Source organism: Stigmatopora argus, chromosome 15 (assembly GCF_051989625.1).
Source record: "Stigmatopora argus isolate UIUO_Sarg chromosome 15, RoL_Sarg_1.0, whole genome shotgun sequence".
NCBI classification, from domain to species: domain Eukaryota; kingdom Metazoa; phylum Chordata; class Actinopteri; order Syngnathiformes; family Syngnathidae; genus Stigmatopora; species Stigmatopora argus.
In genome coordinates this window covers 12,756,029-12,776,956 of record NC_135401.1, presented here as the reverse complement: position 1 = coordinate 12,776,956, position 20,928 = coordinate 12,756,029, and the positions used below count along the sequence as shown (strand labels likewise).

General features: G+C 37.4%; 1 protein-coding gene across 2 annotated transcripts in view; it reads right to left on the bottom strand.

Annotated features, from left to right (window-relative positions):
* Positions 1-6,530: 6,530 nt before the first annotated feature.
* The window catches only part of gphna (gephyrin a), a 28,982-nt gene continuing 14,584 nt past the window's right edge, over positions 6,531-20,928 (bottom strand). For both annotated transcript variants that reach the window (XM_077621003.1, XM_077621002.1), the window contains 15 exons: positions 19,669-19,711; positions 19,452-19,589; positions 19,214-19,306; positions 18,949-19,004; positions 17,530-17,649; positions 17,385-17,443; positions 17,135-17,288; positions 16,934-17,055; positions 14,692-14,779; positions 14,543-14,616; positions 13,041-13,105; positions 11,774-11,877; positions 9,522-9,618; positions 7,198-7,336; positions 6,531-7,135 (listed from right to left, as the gene is read on the bottom strand). In XM_077621003.1, the coding sequence (XP_077477129.1) occupies positions 7,203-7,336; positions 9,522-9,618; positions 11,774-11,877; positions 13,041-13,105; positions 14,543-14,616; positions 14,692-14,779; positions 16,934-17,055; positions 17,135-17,288; positions 17,385-17,443; positions 17,530-17,649; positions 18,949-19,004; positions 19,214-19,306; positions 19,452-19,589; positions 19,669-19,711 (1,347 nt within the window). In that variant the 3' untranslated portion in view covers positions 6,531-7,135; positions 7,198-7,202. The remainder of the gene's footprint in view (positions 7,136-7,197; positions 7,337-9,521; positions 9,619-11,773; positions 11,878-13,040; positions 13,106-14,542; positions 14,617-14,691; positions 14,780-16,933; positions 17,056-17,134; positions 17,289-17,384; positions 17,444-17,529; positions 17,650-18,948; positions 19,005-19,213; positions 19,307-19,451; positions 19,590-19,668; positions 19,712-20,928) is intronic.

Below are 20,928 nucleotides of genomic sequence, written 5' to 3'. Positions count from 1 at the left end.
CAAAGGACAAGGAGAAAACCCACGGGGAAATAGAGAAAACATACAATCTAACAGGAAAGCCGTATCCTGGGCTTGATCTCAAAACGGTGAGGTTAACGTGCAAATCACCATTTCACAGTGCCACCACCCTTTTTGGGAAGGAATTGACAGTTAATTCATCTTTAAACATCTCAAGATGTCTTAAAGACTCAAGATATGCCATTTTGAAATACAGTGGCCCACAATGTGAATGTATTTCTAATAGGATTTGACTTTTTGGTAAAGTACATCTGAGTTAAATACTGTACAGAAAAATAAATAAATAAATAAATAACACACCGACATGAAAAACTTCTGTCGCCCATTGATATATGCAATACTACATTTCAGATTCAACAGAACTGGAAGAAAACTGGGGGTAGAGAATAATCAGGATTCATTTTATTAATTCATCTTTAGTTTCAATAATATCATTACAGAAAAACAATTTACATTATATTTTATACAGTAATAATAGAATGCTGTGTAATTGCTTCAAGTGCTGGTCATAGTTTATAATGTGTGCAATGTCAGACTGATTTCAGTCCGGTGTTAAGAATCAGTCAGTACAAAGGCAGTAATAACCTGCTTCTTCTTACTCAAATGAATCTGTCAAGGTTTGATAGAGCTTTTTTGGGAAAGTGACTTGGAGGAGATCTCATGCTGTGTTCAGGTCATAATGGATTTACAGGAAATAAAGTTGCACCAAATTTGGCAAGTGTTTTGATCTTTTTATTCTAACATAGACCACACAACTATCGACCGAGCTCAAATTAGATTTTATTCTGTTCACCGTCCTTTGCCTAGCCATCTATTTGAACGCAGCATGAGCCCCCAATACAAATACAATGAATTTGAGGTACAGTATCAAGGAAATCTCTGATTTACACATTACAGGGATAGGAAGGAATGGCCCAACATCATCATATGTACTGTACAACCAAAATAAGCACAAGCACAAATGAAGCACTATCCTCAGAAATAAATCTTTCCCACTTACGGTCACCTCCCCCAAAAGTAAGACATGGCCCTTTCTAAGGCGGGCAATAGCTATAGATGAGAATAAAAGTCTGAAGAGCTACTGGTAGGGGGAGTAAACAGTACAAAAGTCACTCAGGAGAAGAGTCAAAGCTCAAAAAATAGGAACTGGACAACATGTTAACATTTGATCATTTATAGTGTTGCACCGATACCATTTTTTTGGGCTACTGATACCGATTCCAGTTGTGTTGTGTTGGCCAATGCCGATACCGCACCAACATTGTACTGCATTGGGGGAGAAGGGGGAAAAAAATCACACTAAAGTACTCCACATTAATTTGAATGTGAAGTACTAATAGCTATCACAGCTTGATTGGACACTGTTTAACTCACTCGTGGGAGTGGAAATGAACACTTGTTTGACGTCTACTAGTGATAAACTAGTTTCAATTAAAGGTAGAAGCATAACAAGGTCTCCATCGCCCCTACCAAGCAAGCGGCTGTATCGAAAATACTTGTTGCAAACACGGCCTCAGATATTCTCATCAAAATTAATGTATTGACATTATGTCAAACTGGATAATTTCTTAACCGATTTTAAAAGACTTTTTTAACAGTGTCAAAGCTTCTGCTACTTACTCAGTCAATCATTTAAAGTGACTCATTAAGTCTTAATTCACAGCAGAAGAATGATCGGACGCAACATCATTGATCATAATTTTAGGAAGAGCAACAAGCGCTGATTATTTTATGTCGACATGAGTAGCTGGTGGCCATCTTGGATATAGAGGCCAGTGGTTGAAAAGTACATCTCAAAAAGCCGATACTTTAAGTATTGGCAAGTTATTTCTTAAAACCGGCCGATATTGATGATATAATTTTATTGGATTATCAGTATCGGAAATAATATTGGTGCAACACTAATTATTAAAAAATGAATAAACACAAAATAGTTGTATCATCTAACTTTGAGCCAGTGAAACAAAACATTTATAATTATAAAATGACATTGTCTTGGTGTCAACACTATATTTATTAAATGATAAGTATCAGTGCAATAAACTTGCTTTTCTCATATGATCAGAATGCAGCATTAAACCTATGATTGGTTTGACAGGGTTTTGTTTGGTACTGATCACATCGACATGAAGACTCACAAACCTCCGGAGCAAATTAGGGTTATTTGGCAAATTGAGGTTATTTCCTAATGATAACATTGCAGTCAACTTGTTCGAATCAGTTGAATACATATAAAACAACAGATACAATATCATTATTCTGTCTTTTTCACATTTCTTGGGCTGCATACAGTACAGTGAGAAAATAGTAGTTTGAAAGGAGTGAGATTTTTTTGTTTTGTTTTATTCCTTCTTTTACTTTTTTATACACCTGAACAATACTGTGGTAAATCATCATTGATGAGCATTTAATTGTGGCTTTGCTGATGCCAGGTAAGTTTTCTTATGAGCACACAGCAAGTTAGCCTGAATTACTTTGTACAAGGCAAATGGCAAGTCAGTCTGGTCTTCTGTGATTTCAAATGGATTTCTACTCTGCCGACACATAAACATACATACACACATATATACGTATATATACGTGTGTGTATGTGTGTACGTGTATGTGTGTATATATATATATATATATATATATATATATATATATATATATATATATATATATATATATATATACACACACATATATACACATATACATATATATACACATATATATATATATATACACACACACATACATATATACATACATATACATCTTTTTTCCCTTAAACCTACCATACAATGTCATAGATTGAGTTCGCAAACTATGCATCGATATATCGAGTGTTATAGTGTGTGTCGTATTGCAACATGTATCTTATTGGCATGTACCCAGTTTCATATCCTTAGTTATGAAAGGGAACGATAGTATATATATTTTTTACATTTTCCTCATTTTTTTCCCCTGTATATTCGAGGAAGAGAGTGCCGGACTGGGCCAATGGCACTATTTTCAACATTCTGCTAATTCTCGTATAACATAAATCCTCACTAATGGCGTAAGAAAACACGAACCTTTGCATGCTCCGATTTGCTTTTCGAAGCAGGCAGGCCTACTCTGCATATCTTTGGAACAGACCTTGAGCATTTTCTTCTTTTCATAATCAAATACTGTACACGCCAACACTCAGTGTACTCTTAGCTTTTTTCCCCCAACAAAATTAGTAGTTATCATGATTGTTTAAGAAGTACAAATTGAGTACAACTGACAGCATGAGTCAGTCGCGTTCCATTCACATCAAATCCATATTCTTGTGAATGGCTCTTTAAGATTTAGACTGAGATTGTTGTCGCCCACTGTAGCATTAATTTTGAAATCCAGTTCAAAACACAGAATACCAAACTGACTTGTCATGTACTATGATACATGGAGAAAGTCCATGTGGGACAATCAAGTTTGTGACAGGAAATTGTCATAACACAAACTTCATTTGTGTGCAAATGTACATTTAATTAGAAATGAGTTGTTAATTTGAAACAGATAGTTAAGTCAGAACGATTAAATACTCTTCCATGAGATGGCAGAATGTACAATACACCTGTTGCCCTTCATACACCAGTTTGCACAAGCCTCAATTTCACATGAAGTACCAGCATTTAAAATCGAGAGTAAATTGGGACATCATCATTACATCATTCTTTCCATTTTGTTTAATTCTTGTTTGGTGAGGTGCCACACATTTATTTTATCTCACCTATAATTCGGGCCTCAGCTTAATAAAGTTTGGGAACACTTTTTCTGAGCCAAAAAGTCGAGCCTCAGCAGAAGTAGAAGCAGAATATTGAACCCAAAACAAATATATAATACCAATCGCGATAAGGAGCCATAAAATTCAAAATCTGTCAAATAATTTTTGGACTGGGACTGGTTGTTGTAGACAACATGATAGTCTGCTTCCTGAGCATTGGAATTGAGCAAGGCACCATAATCTTCAAATGTGGAGGGGTGCACTACTTTTTAAGTCCCTGACATTTATCTCTAATCGTAAGTACAATACAAAAATATCATGAATTTAGGATTTTAAACTTGTATATTTTTGATTCAGAAGTCTAAAGGACATTTCTAGAATTTGACCTTTAAAACGTTAAGAAATGAAACATGAACTCATTCATTGCCATTGACAGGGAATTGGGGTGGCTAGCATTGAATGATCATGTTTCAGTACCACTGACGTCAGTAGACGTCCAATCTATTTTGAGTCTCAGTCAAAATGCATTGGATGTCCACCGAAGCCAATATTATTTATGAAATACTATGAATGTCTTTTAACAGTAGGACTGCTGAACTGTTCTCTCATTTTGAATGTTGTAAATAGTAATAATTTAAGTTTAAGTTAGTGTTTATGAAAAACAGCACATTTTTAAAGCAACTCCAGTTCATTGTCACCGTCAAGAGCAGCCAATAAGTTCAAAAGGATGGTCAAATACCGTAAATGGACAGTCATTTGTTTGTGGGTTTTGAAATTCTATAACTTCCATTCACAATAGACCTGGGCGATAAAACGATAACAAGAATTGGAGTCAAATAATTTAACTGAACAATTAGAATAAAAAACTTTCGGTAAAATTTGACAGATTTAAACTGCAATTACACAACCCAAACACACAAAGAACGGGGGCGTTGATGCAACGTGAATGCTAGTTCCAGACCAACATTTAGTAGACATAAAAGATGGTAAGGAACAAACAGGTATTTTTAGCATGGTTGGCATAAGAGCATCTAACACAGAGCATGAAAGCAAAAGGACTATAACACAGTCAAAATGAGTGATTATGAGATGCAGGACAATGCCGAGACGACCCACTAAAAGATCCAAGTGATGTTTCCCTGTCGTTGTCTTTCCTCCTTATTGAAAATTTCCTTAACCCCCTATAACCCACTCTCCTCATTCTAGGACAGCCTGTAATTATTTTCTTACCTAATATCAATGAGTTACCCCATTTATGCAAATGTTATGAAAATGTTGCAAAAATTTAAAACTTGTTAAGTTGGGTTAGAAGGGGTTAAGTTCATCCAACTTTTTATTTTTTTAAATGCCATATGAGGTAAATAGTCTGCTTGCCCATGGTGATGATGTCTTCGGTTGATTATTTTATTTATTTCATATTGCTGATATTGGTTTGAAGGTAAATTTATGAAAAGACGCCAGTCAAAATCTCTGCAGGTTTTATTATTCATTACTTTTCAAAGTTTAATGACGCAGTTGTCTTATCTTTATCGCACACCAAAAATACTTCCTAAAATCGTCTCATTTTATATTCTCCTTTTAAAGTAACGTAACATAGTTACTTTCATAATTGAATAACACGGGAAAAATGATTTACTTATTCGGAGAAGTTTAAAGTTTTAAATTTGAAAGAAAAAAAGATGTGATAGTTATATTGATAACGACTGGTATTTTTTTTTTAAATCGGGGTAACAATTTTTGCCTTATCGCCCAGGCCTAATTCCAATAAATACTATAAATAAATGTGCGCGGCAGTTCAGATCACACTTAAGTTTGTCAGTTGTATGCTCGGCTCCAAATAATATAAACAAAAGAAAAATTCCAACAATATATCAAAAGAGTAAGAACGAGACATTTTTGTCCTCTAATGAACGTAATGGTTCCAACTTGTAGCCTTGAAGTTTTATCGAGCAACATTATGTCAACACACTTGTAGTTTAACACATAGATGCCTGAATTTACATTTTAAAAAATATACGTAAAGCATTGAAGGAATACGTAGTTACATTAAAAGGTATTAATTTTAAAAAAATAGAACAGAAAATTACATGAAAAACAAAATACAGATAAATGAGAAAATCCTGAAAAAATTGATTAAAAGTAAATTGAAAAATGAAAAAATATTAAAAAGCATAAAACAAAACTGAAAAACTAATACATTACAAAAAATGAAAAATTTATTACGAAATATTTATCTTCCCCAAATTTTCTTTCAATAAAAAATGTGCCATTTAAACATTTGTGTTGTTAAAAATGTTCTTCTATTTCTTTTAACAATAATATAGGATTATTTTTTGTTTTATATGTTTCCCCAATGCTTTTTTGATATACAGTATATTTGTTAATGGTAAATCCAGGCATCATGTGGTTAAGGATAATTTTTATATTTTTATATTACTTGTGTTTTTTTTCTGGGAAAACCCACTTTGTGGAGTAGCACCACCAATTTCGTTATACACAGCTATGTATGATGACAATAAAGGCTTTTGATTTTGATAACTCCAGACGGAAACTCTTAGAGAAATTCCTCAGCCAACTACTGTAATTGTATTAATAACATCACACCTTAAATTTGGGGGGATTTTTTTTTTCAAAAGGGAAAATATTCCACAGGCAGGGTCTTTGTACTATTATTTTTGAATGTATGATTTAAGTCACAACTAGGCCTATTCTCACGTCATTTTAAGGTGCGTATAGATGTAGTATTTATGGTTGTCATGTGTCATTCAAGCACTAAGACTTGGCTAATGGTCAGCTTTATTGCGCAATAAATTGCACGATTGCTTCTGGGTTTTTTTGTCCATTATAAAACAAAGTAGGGCGAAGGGTCTTCAGTCAAGTGCAGGGGCAGATTTTTGTGATTCGATAAAGGGAGTGTCGAGAAGGTCTAGATATCTTGATGTAGGATATAAGAGTAAAAAACAAGACAGAAGGTAAAGTGGTCAAATGTCCATGGCCGAAGCAGAGGAAAGAGTCATTTTGCATCTCTTTTTTACTAAGGAAAAAGGCTGAACGCACAAAGCAAATGAAAGACGAGAACGTGATTACTACTGTAATGAGGATATTCAATCAGAACCATAATAATATAATATGAAGTACGAATATTAATAATCATTAGAATCAGGATAATTATATAATATTACAGAATAAATCTCATTTTTTATATATATTTTAATTTTTTTTTTTTAACTTCCCATTACAGACTTATGAGGAGCATTCAGCCTCTGCTGTTTCCAATTGGCTGTTGCATATGACATCACAGCTAACGGATGTCTTCGCCCATTTTTTTCTGTTCAGACAGGAAGTGCCAGCACCATCAATGTGTTTGTCTTGAGTGACTGAAAGCTGGGGAGGAAAATAGCTTAAGCGGTTGATGCATTTTCAATCGACAAAACAATAGAACTTACCTGCATCATAGCCGTCCGATGACCATGACGTCCACAACTTCTCCCTTGCGCAGTTCCACATACTGCTCAGTTTTAGGGGGTAACATCAGCAGGCCGTTGGCACTACGCATTGACATTAGCCTGCTGGACACTTGGTTACCTGTGGGAGAAGAATTGAGAATGATTTTAGCATCAAATAATTATCCCGTTAACAAATAGTCAAACAACTAGAAGTGTCACAACTAAGTCATTAAGATTGTGAATGGTTTTCAAGGGGAGACCCCAACGGATTTCTAATCCATCGCCTTAACCACTTGGCCACAAGAACACTCACTGGATAACATTTTGCTAAAATTAGCATTCGATTAGCGACATTTAGAATTGTTCCAGAAAAGTGTCACTACAAATCCGTTAAGATTGTGAAGGTTTTCAAGTCTATTGGCCTAACACAAGATCCTGACAATATTAAATAACACAAAGACGCAAACATTTGCAGTAAAACTTGTAACAAGCAATGAAGATAATGTTAAATGAGTACCTCTGTTGCCGGCAGAATTCGAACCCGCGAGGGGAGACCCCAATGGATTTCAAGGCCATCGCCTTAACCAATCGACCACAACAAGCCCCACTGACAGATAAATTGCTAAATTTGGCATTCAAATATCAACAATTAGCATTGTTCAAGAAAAGTGTAAGAACTAAGCCCTTAAGATTGTGAAGAGTTTTCAAGTCTATTGGACTAACACAAGATCCGGAAAATAATAAATAACAAGGATGCCAACATTTGCGGTAAAACTTGCAACATAATTTTTGTTTCGTGTTTTATCTGTTTATCTTTTCACTATTTTGAAATAAATGAACGTATCGGCCGCATTGTCTTGCGTCATGACGTTACTGCGCCATTGTGTCATGGAGTTGTCAACTTGCAGTTTTGTGCATACAGTGGTACCTCGACATACGAGCATTTCGAGATCCGTGCAAAATTACGAGCAAATAATTATCTCTAGATACGAGAAAAATTTCGAGATACGAGAAATCCAGGTGGCCAAGACATGACAGGCTGTTTATCATTGTAGCGCACTGTCTTTTTATGCCGGATCTCTTTCATGTATAACAGATATCTACGAGCACTGGGCGGAGCGTTGCATTTTTTTCAGTGTTTTTTTCCGTCACTCAGCGCGAATGCCGGAGTGATCGCTAATACGAGGAGTATATATTACTTCTCGTTGGCTGCTCATTAGAACATCAGGGGCACTGGCTCTCTCCCCCGCAACTCCTCGTGTAATATCTCTGGTCGCAACTCTCTCTTTGTAATGTCTCTGCGAGCACTGGGCGGAGCGTTGCATTTTTTCAGTGTTTTTTCCCCCCTCTTAGCCTGTTAGCTCCCATTGGCCTAGCGATCGCTAATTCAAGACTACTTCTCGTTGGCAAGTGGTCGTGCGTTATCCTATTGTGAGGACATTTGTGTGCATCATTTTCGGAATATTTTGAAGGGAATACAACAGCAAAAAGCTCATCGATAGTGAACGTGAGGGTGGAGGCGGGGCAAACACATACCTGTCAACCTCTGCCGATAACTGCCCTTATAAATGATTATGATTCCCCTTACAAACCCCAAGGGGAATCATAATCATTTATAAGGGCAGTTATCGGCAGAGGTTGACAGGTATGCAAACAGCCAACCCGGGGCCAGGAGAAGGTATAAAAATGTAAAACAAAATTAGAATTAAGTTTAGTGTAAGGTTAGATTAAACTTATTTTTGAGTGTGTCTGCATCGTAAACCAAGTTCATTTAAATTTGTTTATGTTATATTACGATTCACCGGTGCAAAAAGTCCCCCACCCCCCCCCCCCCCCGCCTCCCTCTATGTCCCTCTCTCTACCCTCCGCGAAATCTGTCTAATTTTAGTTCTATTAAACACATTTTAGTAATATTAAACCACTAGTTATCTGTTACTTTGTTAATAGATGGCGATTTGAATAAATAAAATAAAACAATTTTTCCAATCAAATATCCTGATTTTGGTGTTTTTTTAGAGGGTTGGAACGAATTAATTTGGATTTAGTTCATTTCAATTGGAAACGTTCGTTCGAGTTACGAGAATATCGATATACGAGCTCAGTCCCGGAAAGAATTAAGCTCGTATCTCGAGGTACCACTGTATCATGTTTTTTATGCGCATATAAGCCATACCCTTGATTCAGTCATCATTTTTTGTTCCCACAAAAGCGGCTCATTTGGGAGTGAATACGGCAAATAAATAACAGTACTGCAAAACAATGTAATAGATAATAATCTGGTGCACATACACGACTAGTGTGTTTGTTTGCATGCATGCTATTACCTGTGCTTTGAGCCCAGGGTAATGGCTCCTGGTGATGCCAGGTGAGAATGCAACGGTGATACTCTGGACGAGGATCCAGTTTCACATCACATGAAAGCTGAAATGGAGACAAATTAACAGTGGGACTTGATTAAAAAATAATAATCATCTATATTACAGGAGGCTATGTGACCAAGAAAAAGTTATTACCGTAATATTCGTGTTAGATTTATTCTCATAAATTAAAAACATGGGGTCTGCTTTGTCTCAGCAAGTTTTTTACACAAAGCCACAAATGTATCATTTGTTTTCACGCATTTTGTAGATTAAGAAACATATGCGTTATTTTCATATGTTCTTGAGTAGTCCTCGGATAGTGTCAGATATGAACTTTAATAAGTTACACCACAATTGCGAGTTAAGGATACAAAATTGTTTCACAGTGCAGTTATCACGATCCTAAATTGTTCAGACGTGTAACGCTAATTTAAAAAATATATAGTTTCGATTGGGCAGCCCGGCGGCTCGAGGGGTTAGCGCAAAACAATACCAATGTTATTTTTTCTAAACTCTTTCAGTGCAATTGATGATAGATGCACAGTAGAATCATTCGGGTTGTATAGTACATACCGTACAATAGTATACAGATACATTTCAGTATCAATATTTTAGACTAGCACAATTCATAATAGCCAGTTGACATGGACAGTCATATTTAGCACCAAAGTAACTGTTAGGGTTATTAGTCTTACATTATATATTTGCTTGCAATGAAGAACGCTTTGCTACATTTAGGATTATTAGTCTTACATTATCAAATATTTGCTTGCAATGAATGCTTTGCTTCACTTAGGGTTATTAGTCTTACATTATTATATATTTGCTTATTAACATTAAAAAAGTCATTTTATTACATCTGCTTGTAACTATGTAATGCTTGCTCCTGAGTGAACCTAAACAATGTGAAGGTCACTCCCCTCTCCAGCTGGACTTCTCAAAACTGTTGTTCACACCGCTCCCTTGGGAAGACCTTCTATTGTTTTGAGAAACATCGACTTCTGAAAGTGTGGTTCACACCTTTCCCTTGGGAAGATCCGGAGGACTTTAAATTGTTTTGAGAACTGAGATGCATGTTGTAAAATCTTATGTAAATAAACAGCGAGAGAGATGCGTCTAAGGGCAGAATGATCTCGGACGAAGGCGAGTCAGGATAGATTCTCTCTTGCAAGACACCGGTTATGAGTCAGATGTCTGTTTTATTTATGCGTAGATTTGGGAATGCCTATATTGGTGAACCTATCAGTAACGTTGTGCAGGGATAGTGGCGAATGACTGAAACTCAGTTTAGTGGGTAAAGCTACCGGAACAATGTAGCAAAAATGTATGGTACCAAGTCTGCCACCAACTGCAGGGCAAAATGTGCATTGCAGGAAGGACTTCATGGCGATGAAGACGATAGACATGTAAAATTTCGATATTTTTTTTATATTGTTTTGGCAATATATATCACCATACTGGGCGGTGAATGAGTGGTTAGCGAGTCGGCCTCACAGTTCTGGGGTATTGGGTTCAAATCCAGGTCGGCCCACCTGTGTGGAGTTTGCATGTTCTCCCTGGGTCTGCGTGGGTTTCCTCCAGGTACTCCGGTTTCCTCCCACAATCCAAAGACATGCATGGTAGGTTGGTTGGACACTCCAAATTAACCCCTTGCTATGAGTATGAGTGAGAGTGAGCGTGAAATGTTGTATTCAAGGTGTCCCCCGCCCGGTGTCCGAAAGTCAGCTGGGACAGGCTCCAGCACCCCCCGCGACCCTTGTGAGGATAAATCTCTTTAGAAATGAATACCATCACACTTTATAACAATAGTTGCATATATTGGAGGATTTCAGAAACTTGTGAAAATCACAGACATTTTAGCATCTAAAAACATAATTGAGAGATGTGTGGTTCGTACATTTGTAAGAATACGATCTGAGAACAGATTTTGAGCTGATATGTACAAGGCTACTAAATTCAAGTTGGTTATAATGAATTATTTTTCTTTGAGCACTCAAGTTGTTAGCTGAAAGTTTCAGACCTTAGTTGGAGTGAATAGTTTTGATTTCAAATCAAGGTCCGGCTAAAGTCAAGGAAAAGGAGGCTTCTGGAATAATATGCCACCACAGTGCAAGAATATGTGAACAAAAAAAATTCTTCCATGCATCTAATATAGCTACGACAATAGCCTTGACATGCTTCGGCAATGTGTGTAGGTCTGGTGAGTAGTGTGATACCCTTGCTTTAATAATTGTGGGCCTGGGATCCAGAATGCCTTGCATCTTCCTCAGTGCAGGGATCACAAAAAGATTACATGTGACCACTGCAGACACTGGGTTGCCTACAAAAACAAGGTAGCATAGGTTTAAAGAATGAAAAAGTAGTGTCTCATTTAGCTAAATTGCAGTTGCACCCGGTTAACTCTTGCATTGCTATTGACGATGATAGATGTCCAATCATGCGGCTCTTTTCATCCTTTTGTGAAATGTAATGAGTTTATTACTAGTAGATGTCTATTTAAAGTGGGAGGGTGAAGGAATTTCTATTCATTGCCAACTCTTCCACGTTAAATGGATTGGATATCTAGCAAGGGAAGGGAAATTCAATTGTATAGCACAACTCAACACAGTAATTTTATGTGCTTTATATCACATGAAGATCAGCAAAAGCCAATCTGACTTGACTAAATTTTCATGGATCGTATTTTCTCGCCTCTAGAGTGCCCTTAAGTCTAAAAATTCCTCTAAAATGGTCGACTTGACTGTATGGGTGCATTTCTTGCCGACACACTCTACTTCTATATAGAGGAAAAGGCCTGATGTGAAGGGGAGTGCAATAAAAGAGCACGTACCAATAGGAACATATTTAGATATGCATTTTGCAAAACAATATTGTTTGCCCCCGAAAATAGCACCTGCAAAAAGATACGCTTACGAGGCACAGTTCAAACTAGAAGCTATCTGCTATGTAAAGGAATGTGGAAATCGAGCTGCATCGAGGCACCTCAACAAAGAGGGAGAGAGAGAGTGGGCGGGGGGTCGTTTTCAAAATGATAAGAACGAAATATGTAATCGCACAATTTCCAATAAATCAGGAAAAACAACAAAAAAGTAAAGCACTTGAAATAACCATTTAGATGAGTCACCAAAAACTTCCAACAAATGACAGCTGGAGGTGTTAAGCACTGTTTGTAGAACATCACTATTCAGTTTACTTTTCTAGTGTGTGTCGTCATATGAGCTGTGACCAATGTTTTAGTTATGAAGTAAATAATTCCAACCATAACATGACTTGTCACTAATTCCTAGTACCATCGAGAAAGTTTAGAATTCAACACAACACCAATACGGTGGTTGAGTATGTGAAATAATTCATATTACTTAGCTGAACACTGATTAATAGGTCTAGAGGGAAAAGCTATGGGTACTCAGAGACAATCCAGATGTTTTAATAAGGAGATGCCAATGAAACAATAACAAAAAATCCCTCAACTGCAAGACAAACCTGGAAGAGCAAATATGAGTTTCCGTGCTCCATCAATGTCAACTGTGGCAAAGGTAGTAGGAAGACTAAAAACATAAATAGAGATCACTTAGTATGTTTTCAAACATAAATTGCATGACAATGATTCAGATCCTACCTCATTTAGTGGAAATAATATTTTTAAAAGTTTAAGATGGTGTTGTGTATTAAACACATTTTTATTCAAGGTAGTACATGAAAAATAAATAACTTCTATACCACAAACCATGATACATAAACAATTCACCGTATCTTCTGGACTATAAGACTTTTTTTTTTACTTTGACTGCCAACATCTTGTTAGGCTGTGTTTTCATGGCTAAAATTGTAATTAAAAAAAATGTTAATACAGTGGTACCTCGTCATACGACCGTTTGTCATACGGAATGCTCGTCTTACGGGGGAAATTTCGATCGAATAATTCGCCCGTGATGCGGTCAAAATTTCGTTATGCGACCAAGCCAGGTGGCCATGGCATTTTTTTTTGCATATCTTTCGTGTACGTATAACAATATTTACGAGCACCGGATGAGCTATTCAGACCAGGAAACGCACAACGCCCATGCGCGGGGAAAAGAGGGCTTTCTGGGTAATGAAGTATACTCGTGCTCGCAACAGCATCCCCGGGGATGCGAACACAGATGCTACAAGCTAAAAGGAGCCGCTAGCCAGCGCCCCCGAAGCTACCATGAGCAGCGGGGCGATCGCTGATAAAAGACTCTGCTCGTTGGCTGCTCATAAGAACATCGGGGGCACTGGCTCGCAACAGCATCCCCGGTAGAAACTCTATCATAGTCGCCGTTCGAGGGGATGCAAACACAGATGCTACAAGCTAAAAGGAGCCGCTAGCCAGCGCCCCTGTAGCTCGCATGAGCAGCGGGGCGATCGCTAATAAGACTGCTTGCTGCTCGTTGGCAAGTGGTCGTGCGTTCTCCGATTGTGAGGACATTTGTGTGCATCATTTTCGGAATATTTTGAAGGGAATAGTACGACAGCAAACAGCCCATGGATAGCGAACGTGAGGGTGGAGTGTTTGTTCTGTTTACGAGTGCGTCATGTTGAAAACAAACCGAAGCCCCCCGCCCCTTTTGTGCGTCTCTCTCTCCCCTCGGCGAAATCCGCCCAATTTTAGTTAGATTAAACACTTTATTTCTATTAAACCACTCGTTATTTATTACTTTGTCAATATATGGCGAATTATAAGAAATAAAACATTTTTTTCAATCCAATATCCTGTTTTTGTTGTTTTTTTCAGAGAGTTGGAACGAATTAATTTGTTTCCCATTCATTTCAATGGGAAACTTTACCTCGAGTTACGAGAAACTTGTCATACGAGCGCAGTCCCGGAACGGATTAAGATCGTATGTCGAGGTACCACTGTATACACGAACGTTTAATCGAAGCCATCCTTTAAGTCCAAATGAATTGGAGGACTACAAGCTATAAATTAAAATATATAATGACATCTTCATTTGGCTACTCACCCTGGCTTCATGAATACACGTCCAAAATGAATTTGGGCATGAAGGTCAATGTCCAGTACTTGCTTCAGGAAGTCCTGGTTGGACATGCAGCAAGATATGGTCATTTGACAGACCAAGACGTTAATGACTTACTGGATGTGGTAGCTTACCTTCTCTCCCATGGACACGCCCCCTGAGGTTATAATAACATCAGCACGACTAATTCCCTCATGGAGAGCTGACAGCAGGTCATCAGGACTGCACACACAGGTATGAAATGTCAAAACAGGTTTAGATCACCCCCTATATATATATCTATATATATATATATAGATATATAGATAGATATATAGATAGATATATAGATAGATATATAGATAGATATATAGATAGATATATAGATAGATATATAGATAGATATATAGATAGATATATAGATAGATATATAGATAGATATATAGATAGATATATAGATAGATATATAGATAGATATATAGATAGATATATAGATAGATATATAGATAGATATATAGAGATATATATAGAGATATATATAGAGATATATATAGAGATATATATAGAGATATATATAGAGATATATATAGAGATATATATAGAGATATATATAGAGATATATATAGAGATATATATAGAGATATATATAGAGATATATATAGAGATATATATAGAGATATATATAGAGATATATATAGAGATATATATAGAGATATATATAGAGATATATATAGAGATATATATAGAGATATATATAGAGATATATATAGAGATATATATAGAGATATATATAGAGATATATATATAGATATATATATAGATATATATATAGATATAGATATAGATATAGATATAGATATAGATATAGATATAGATATATAGAGATATATATATATATAGAGATATATATATATAGAGATATATATATATAGAGATATATATATATAGAGATATATATATATAGAGATATATATATATATAGATATATATATATATATATATATATATATATATATATATATACACATACACATATACACACACATACATATATACATATACTTTTTGGGGGATTTCGTAACTTGGATCTTTTACGTGTCTCAAGGCACTCATTTGCATATACAGTGGTACCTCGTCATACGACCGTTCGTCATACGGAATGCTCGTCTTACGGGGGAAATTTCGATCGAATAATTCGCCCGTGATGCGGTCAAAGTTTCGTGATGCGACCAAGCCAGGTTGCCATGGCATTTTTTTTGGCATATCTTTCGTGTATAACAATATTTACGAGCACCGGATGAGCTATTCAGACCAGGAAACGCACAACGCGCATGCGCGTTGAAAAGAGGGCTTTCTGGGTAATGAAGTATACTCGTGCGCACAACGCCGACAGGCAATGGCATTAGGCGCCGTTCGAGGGGATGCGAACACAGATGCTACAAGCTAAAAGGAGCCGCTAGCCAGCGGCCCCGAAGCTCCCATGCGAATCCAACAAAACCACCCAGAGCTGCCACCCAGGAACGTGGCGCCCTACGTTTTTCATCCAGCCGGAGATATTCGCACTGCCCCACACCTCCGGCTACCCCCTGGATGAACTAATCCGCGTTCCAGTGACAGCTCTAGCGCTGCTGAGGGTAATCCTCAAGCGCCTGAGGTGGCCCAACAACAACAACAACATGAGCAGCGGCGCGATCGCTGATAAAAGACTGCTGCTCGTCGTGCGTTATTCGATTGTGAGGACATTTGTGTGCATCATTTTCGGAATATTTTGAAGGGAATAGTACGACAGCAAACAGCCCATCGATAGCGAACGTGAGGGTGGAGTGTTTGTTCCGTTTACGAGTGCGTTTTGTGGAAGAAAAAAAACGAAGCCCCCCGCCCCTTTTGTGCCCCTCTCCCCTCGGCGAAATCTGCCCAATTTTAGTTAGATTAAACACTTTATTTCTATTAAACCACTCGTTATTTATTACTTTGTCAATATATGGCGAATTATAAGAAATAAAACTTTTTTTTCAATCCAATATCCTGTTTCTGGTGTTTTTTTCAGAGAGTTGGAACGAATTAATTTGTTTCCCATTCATTTCAATGGGAAACTTTACCTCGAGTTACGAGTAACTTGTCATACGAGCTCAGTCACGGAACGGATTAAGCTCGTATCTCGAGGTACCACTGTAAAAAGCTTTTGTAACCTGAAATTGTTGTACCTAGAGGCATGACTGTATATATAATTTTGGCACTATCTATCATGAGATTGGCCAGCACTACAACAGACTAAAAAAATATCATCAATGTGTTAATACACAAGCCACTGTTAACAAGATCAATGTTGTCTTAGTTATTTTTGAAAATGATCTCATACCAGCATGCGTAATATAGCACTTTGGGAAAGGTATTTACTTGTCTCCAACAATGCCCAGGTTGATGGTGGGGTATCCATGCTCTTGGATGGTTGCAAGCAGAGTCGAGCGGTTGGAGTCTCTAATCTTCCCTGGGTGAAGGTCATCCTCTGGATTCAATAACTTTAATGCAAATTAAATCAGTGCAGTTATGAACAGAGAACACGATAAGACTAATCACATATTTTCTGGATGCACACACCTCATTTCCAGTGGACATGACAGCCACTACAGGAAACTTGTGCACACTAACATCAGACACTCCCACTGTAGCCAGAAGACCAATCTCTGATGGACCCATGTGTGTTCCTTTGGCTAACACGCACTCTCCTCGTCTGATGTCATGACCTATTGGCCTGACAATAAAAGTTGACTTACAGTAGGTGGAATTCAAAAAAATGAAAATTCTATTTTCAGGTGTATCCGTGTATTTGTTTTCAATTTTTTTTAACCTGATGTCCTGTCCAGGTCGAGCTTGAACCATTATCCTCACTTCTAACTCGTCTGTGCCCTGAGACATACCACACAATAATAGTGAAATCACATCAAACTTGAAAAACATAGATTCCTCATTAGCACTTTATTTTTTGTGCTTACATCTTCAGACTCCCTCAAGAGTTCTGTATCTTCCACTTGTACTACTGCATCAGCACCACAAGGAATGGGAGCACCGGTGGTCACCCTCATCACTTGGCCTGGCATCACTGTGTGGGTGGGCTGCATTGATGCACAATTACCACGAACAGCATGATTTGTCTCAAGAATATTGTTTCAATTATTCACACAGTAATACCTTGAGATACGAGCTTAATGTGTTCCGGGACCGAGCTCGTATGTCCATTTACTCGTATCTCAAATCTTTTTTTTTTCCATAGAAAATAACTAAATACAAATGAATCCATTCCCACCCTCTGAAAAACCACCAGAAAATGTATATTACAAATGGAAAGCCATCTTTTTATTTGTTCTAATTCACCACCTACTCACAAAGTAAAAAATACCCATCTAGTGGTTATGATCTTCAATACTAAAATGTGACATTACTCAGTACGGACAGACGGTAGTGTCTTACCGCGAAGTACGCGGACGAGGGAAATGACAGGAGAGAGACTTGACGGACGGAAACGTGCTCGTGACATAACAAACTTTAAATTTAACTTAAATGAACTTAGATTACTATACACACACACTTTAAAATAAGTTTAAGCTTACGTTACACTACATTTAAACCTTCTTGTGTGATAACTGAGGCAAAGCTGTTAATGTATTCCACAGCGGCTTTCGAGTCGGAACTTGTTGCTTCTCCATGCGTCAGAACTGAGTGTATGCCAGTTCGTTTTAAAAATGATCAAACCAGACACGACTCGCTTGTAAGGTCCACCAGTGTCTTTTTCAGATGCTTATTTTACTTTCAAGTCCAGGTAGATTATCGACTCGGTTACGCTTTCTCCAGTAAAAAATGCAACCTGCACGGCCCGGTGCTCATAGATATCTTTACCCGAGGGAGATGCGGCGAGAAAGAGAGAGCGATGCGATTCTCATAAGCACCATCTCCCATACTTGGCCACCCGGACAGCCGCATCGGGAACTATCTCGTATGCTTGCATTTCAAATTTGTCTCGTATCTCAAGGCAAAAATTTGCTCAGAATAATGCTTGGTTTTGTTTTAGTGTAAAATCGATGAAGTGGCATTGAAAACAGTTTTTAATGGCTATATTCTTGACTTTTGCCAATTATAAATTTGGGCTGGCACTTCATGTGCCAGCTGAATCGAAAAACTTGTGCTAAAAAACAAGAAAAAGTGCTTCCCTTTTGTTTGCACTTCCTCATTTTTGCCTCAATCTTAGCATGGAAAATGAGCAAGCCCTTCATAGTCGATGATAGGACCAGTTCCCGGATACAAGAACAGGAACTACACTCCCATCGATTACATCTGTCTTTACTCCTTTTTATAGTGGAATTTAACAGAACTGGTTTGCATTAAACTGATTAGTGACAATGTAAATAAGGGCTGACCTGTTGCCCAGCCTGTGACTCTCCCATAATGAAGCGATCTCCTGGACCATCAGCAGCTGCAGGACAACAAAACCATAAACAAATTGGCTGTGAAAACCAAATCATGTGTCTGGAATGGAAATTAAAAAATATATTTAAAAAACTTGAATGCTGATTAGAGTGAAATGATTTTATCTTCAAAACACTGAGTGCCATGAGAAAAGATCGCATGTTGTGATAATTGAATGTCATTAACATTGTCTTTGCGAAAATCTTCCCACTGTACCTCTTACAGCATAGCCATCTTTAACTGAGGCGGGAAATGGTGGAAGGTTGTCTTTGGCATAGATGTCCTGAGCAAGCACTCGACCCAATCCGTCTAGAAATATTAAATGTTCAAAAATAAATTTAAGCAACACTCTAAACATCAAATTAGTTACACATTGAAAACAACAAACCTTTTACTGTGTACCATTCAAAAAGTGGTTTTCGCATCCAAAAAGCACTCTACGAAGAAGACTCACCTCTGTAGTTAATGACTTCAATTCCCAGAATAGGAGTCATCTCTAAAACAGTGATGAAGGCTTTGTCCATTGACGTCAGTGGAAATGGGGACATCCGATGACGTCGTGCCACTTTACTGATATCAACTGCACTGTGGCCTGGACACATAAAAACAATGAAAGTTATATTTTTGTACGATAATACAGTGTGGCAAGGCTGATGTGTTCAATAACTTACTGGCCCTTAGGATGTTCTCATTACTCCCACATCGGGACTGGACCTGCAAGCAGATAATGGTTCTACTGTTTTCAGTCATTTTTTTGAGTTGTATGGAACAAACTCAAATTATTCTCTCTATTATAGGACATTCATTTGATTGTGCCCTGACACAGAATTGGGGTGGATGATTAACTCCTTGCCTGCCACTGACCAAACTCATTGTCAAATGAACGAAAGTTCATTCGAACCTCCCAGTCAAAATAGATTAGCTGAGCAACGCCAATGGCAGCCTTTCAGTAAAATATTGAAAACCTATACAAAATTGCTTCAACACTATGACAGGTTTCATGAAGATTTCTTTTATAAATCAGTGCAAGCTATAAGAAAACCTAAAGTGCTGACGGAAAGACAAGTCAAATTTATTTGTAAAACACAGTTAGACAAATTGCTTTAGATCACATTAAAATCACAAAGACATAATTAAAAACAATAGATACAAACAGATAAAGAACAGATAGGTCATTTAAACTTAGTAATACAGTAATACCTTGACATACGAGTGCCCCAACATACGAGAAATTTGAGATACGAGGAAAATCCCGAGCAAATATTTGCCTTGAGTTACGAGACAAATTTGAGATACGAGCATACGAGACAGCCAGGTGGCCGAGTACGCGAGAGGCTGCTTATGATAACAGCACACTGTCTTTTTCGCCGCATCTCCCCCGCGGAAAGATATCTACGAGCACTAGGCGTACAGGTTGCAATTTTTACGTGTTTTTTTTGCGTTAGTCAGTGCAGAATTAAGGGGAAAAACAATGGGTCCAAAATAAGCTGGTGCAATGAAGGGTAGTGAGAAGAAAAAGCGATGATGACAATCGATATTACGCACAAAATAATTTAAAAAAACATGAGTGGTGTACACGTGACTGAGCTGGTTCGCAATATGAAAAGAGTACTTCGACAATATGTAACATCCTTAAGCAGAAGAATGCTATAAAGAATATCAAGCCTTCCAAAAGACTAATCATAATTTCCAAGCTGTTCAGTGACATTCATAACGAGATGGAGAGCCTCCTTTTAATATGGATAAAAGATAAACAGTTAGTGGGAGATAGCGTGACCGAGTCGACATTAGAAAGTTTATTTTAAAAGAGTCCAGTAAAAATGTTCCTCGCAAGAGAGGGACAGTGGGTAGAGTTACTCTTGTCGTAATTTAACTTTCCCTAAGAATTTGAAAATACTGCAAGTCAAGTTTTCTTTCATATTTGAATGACT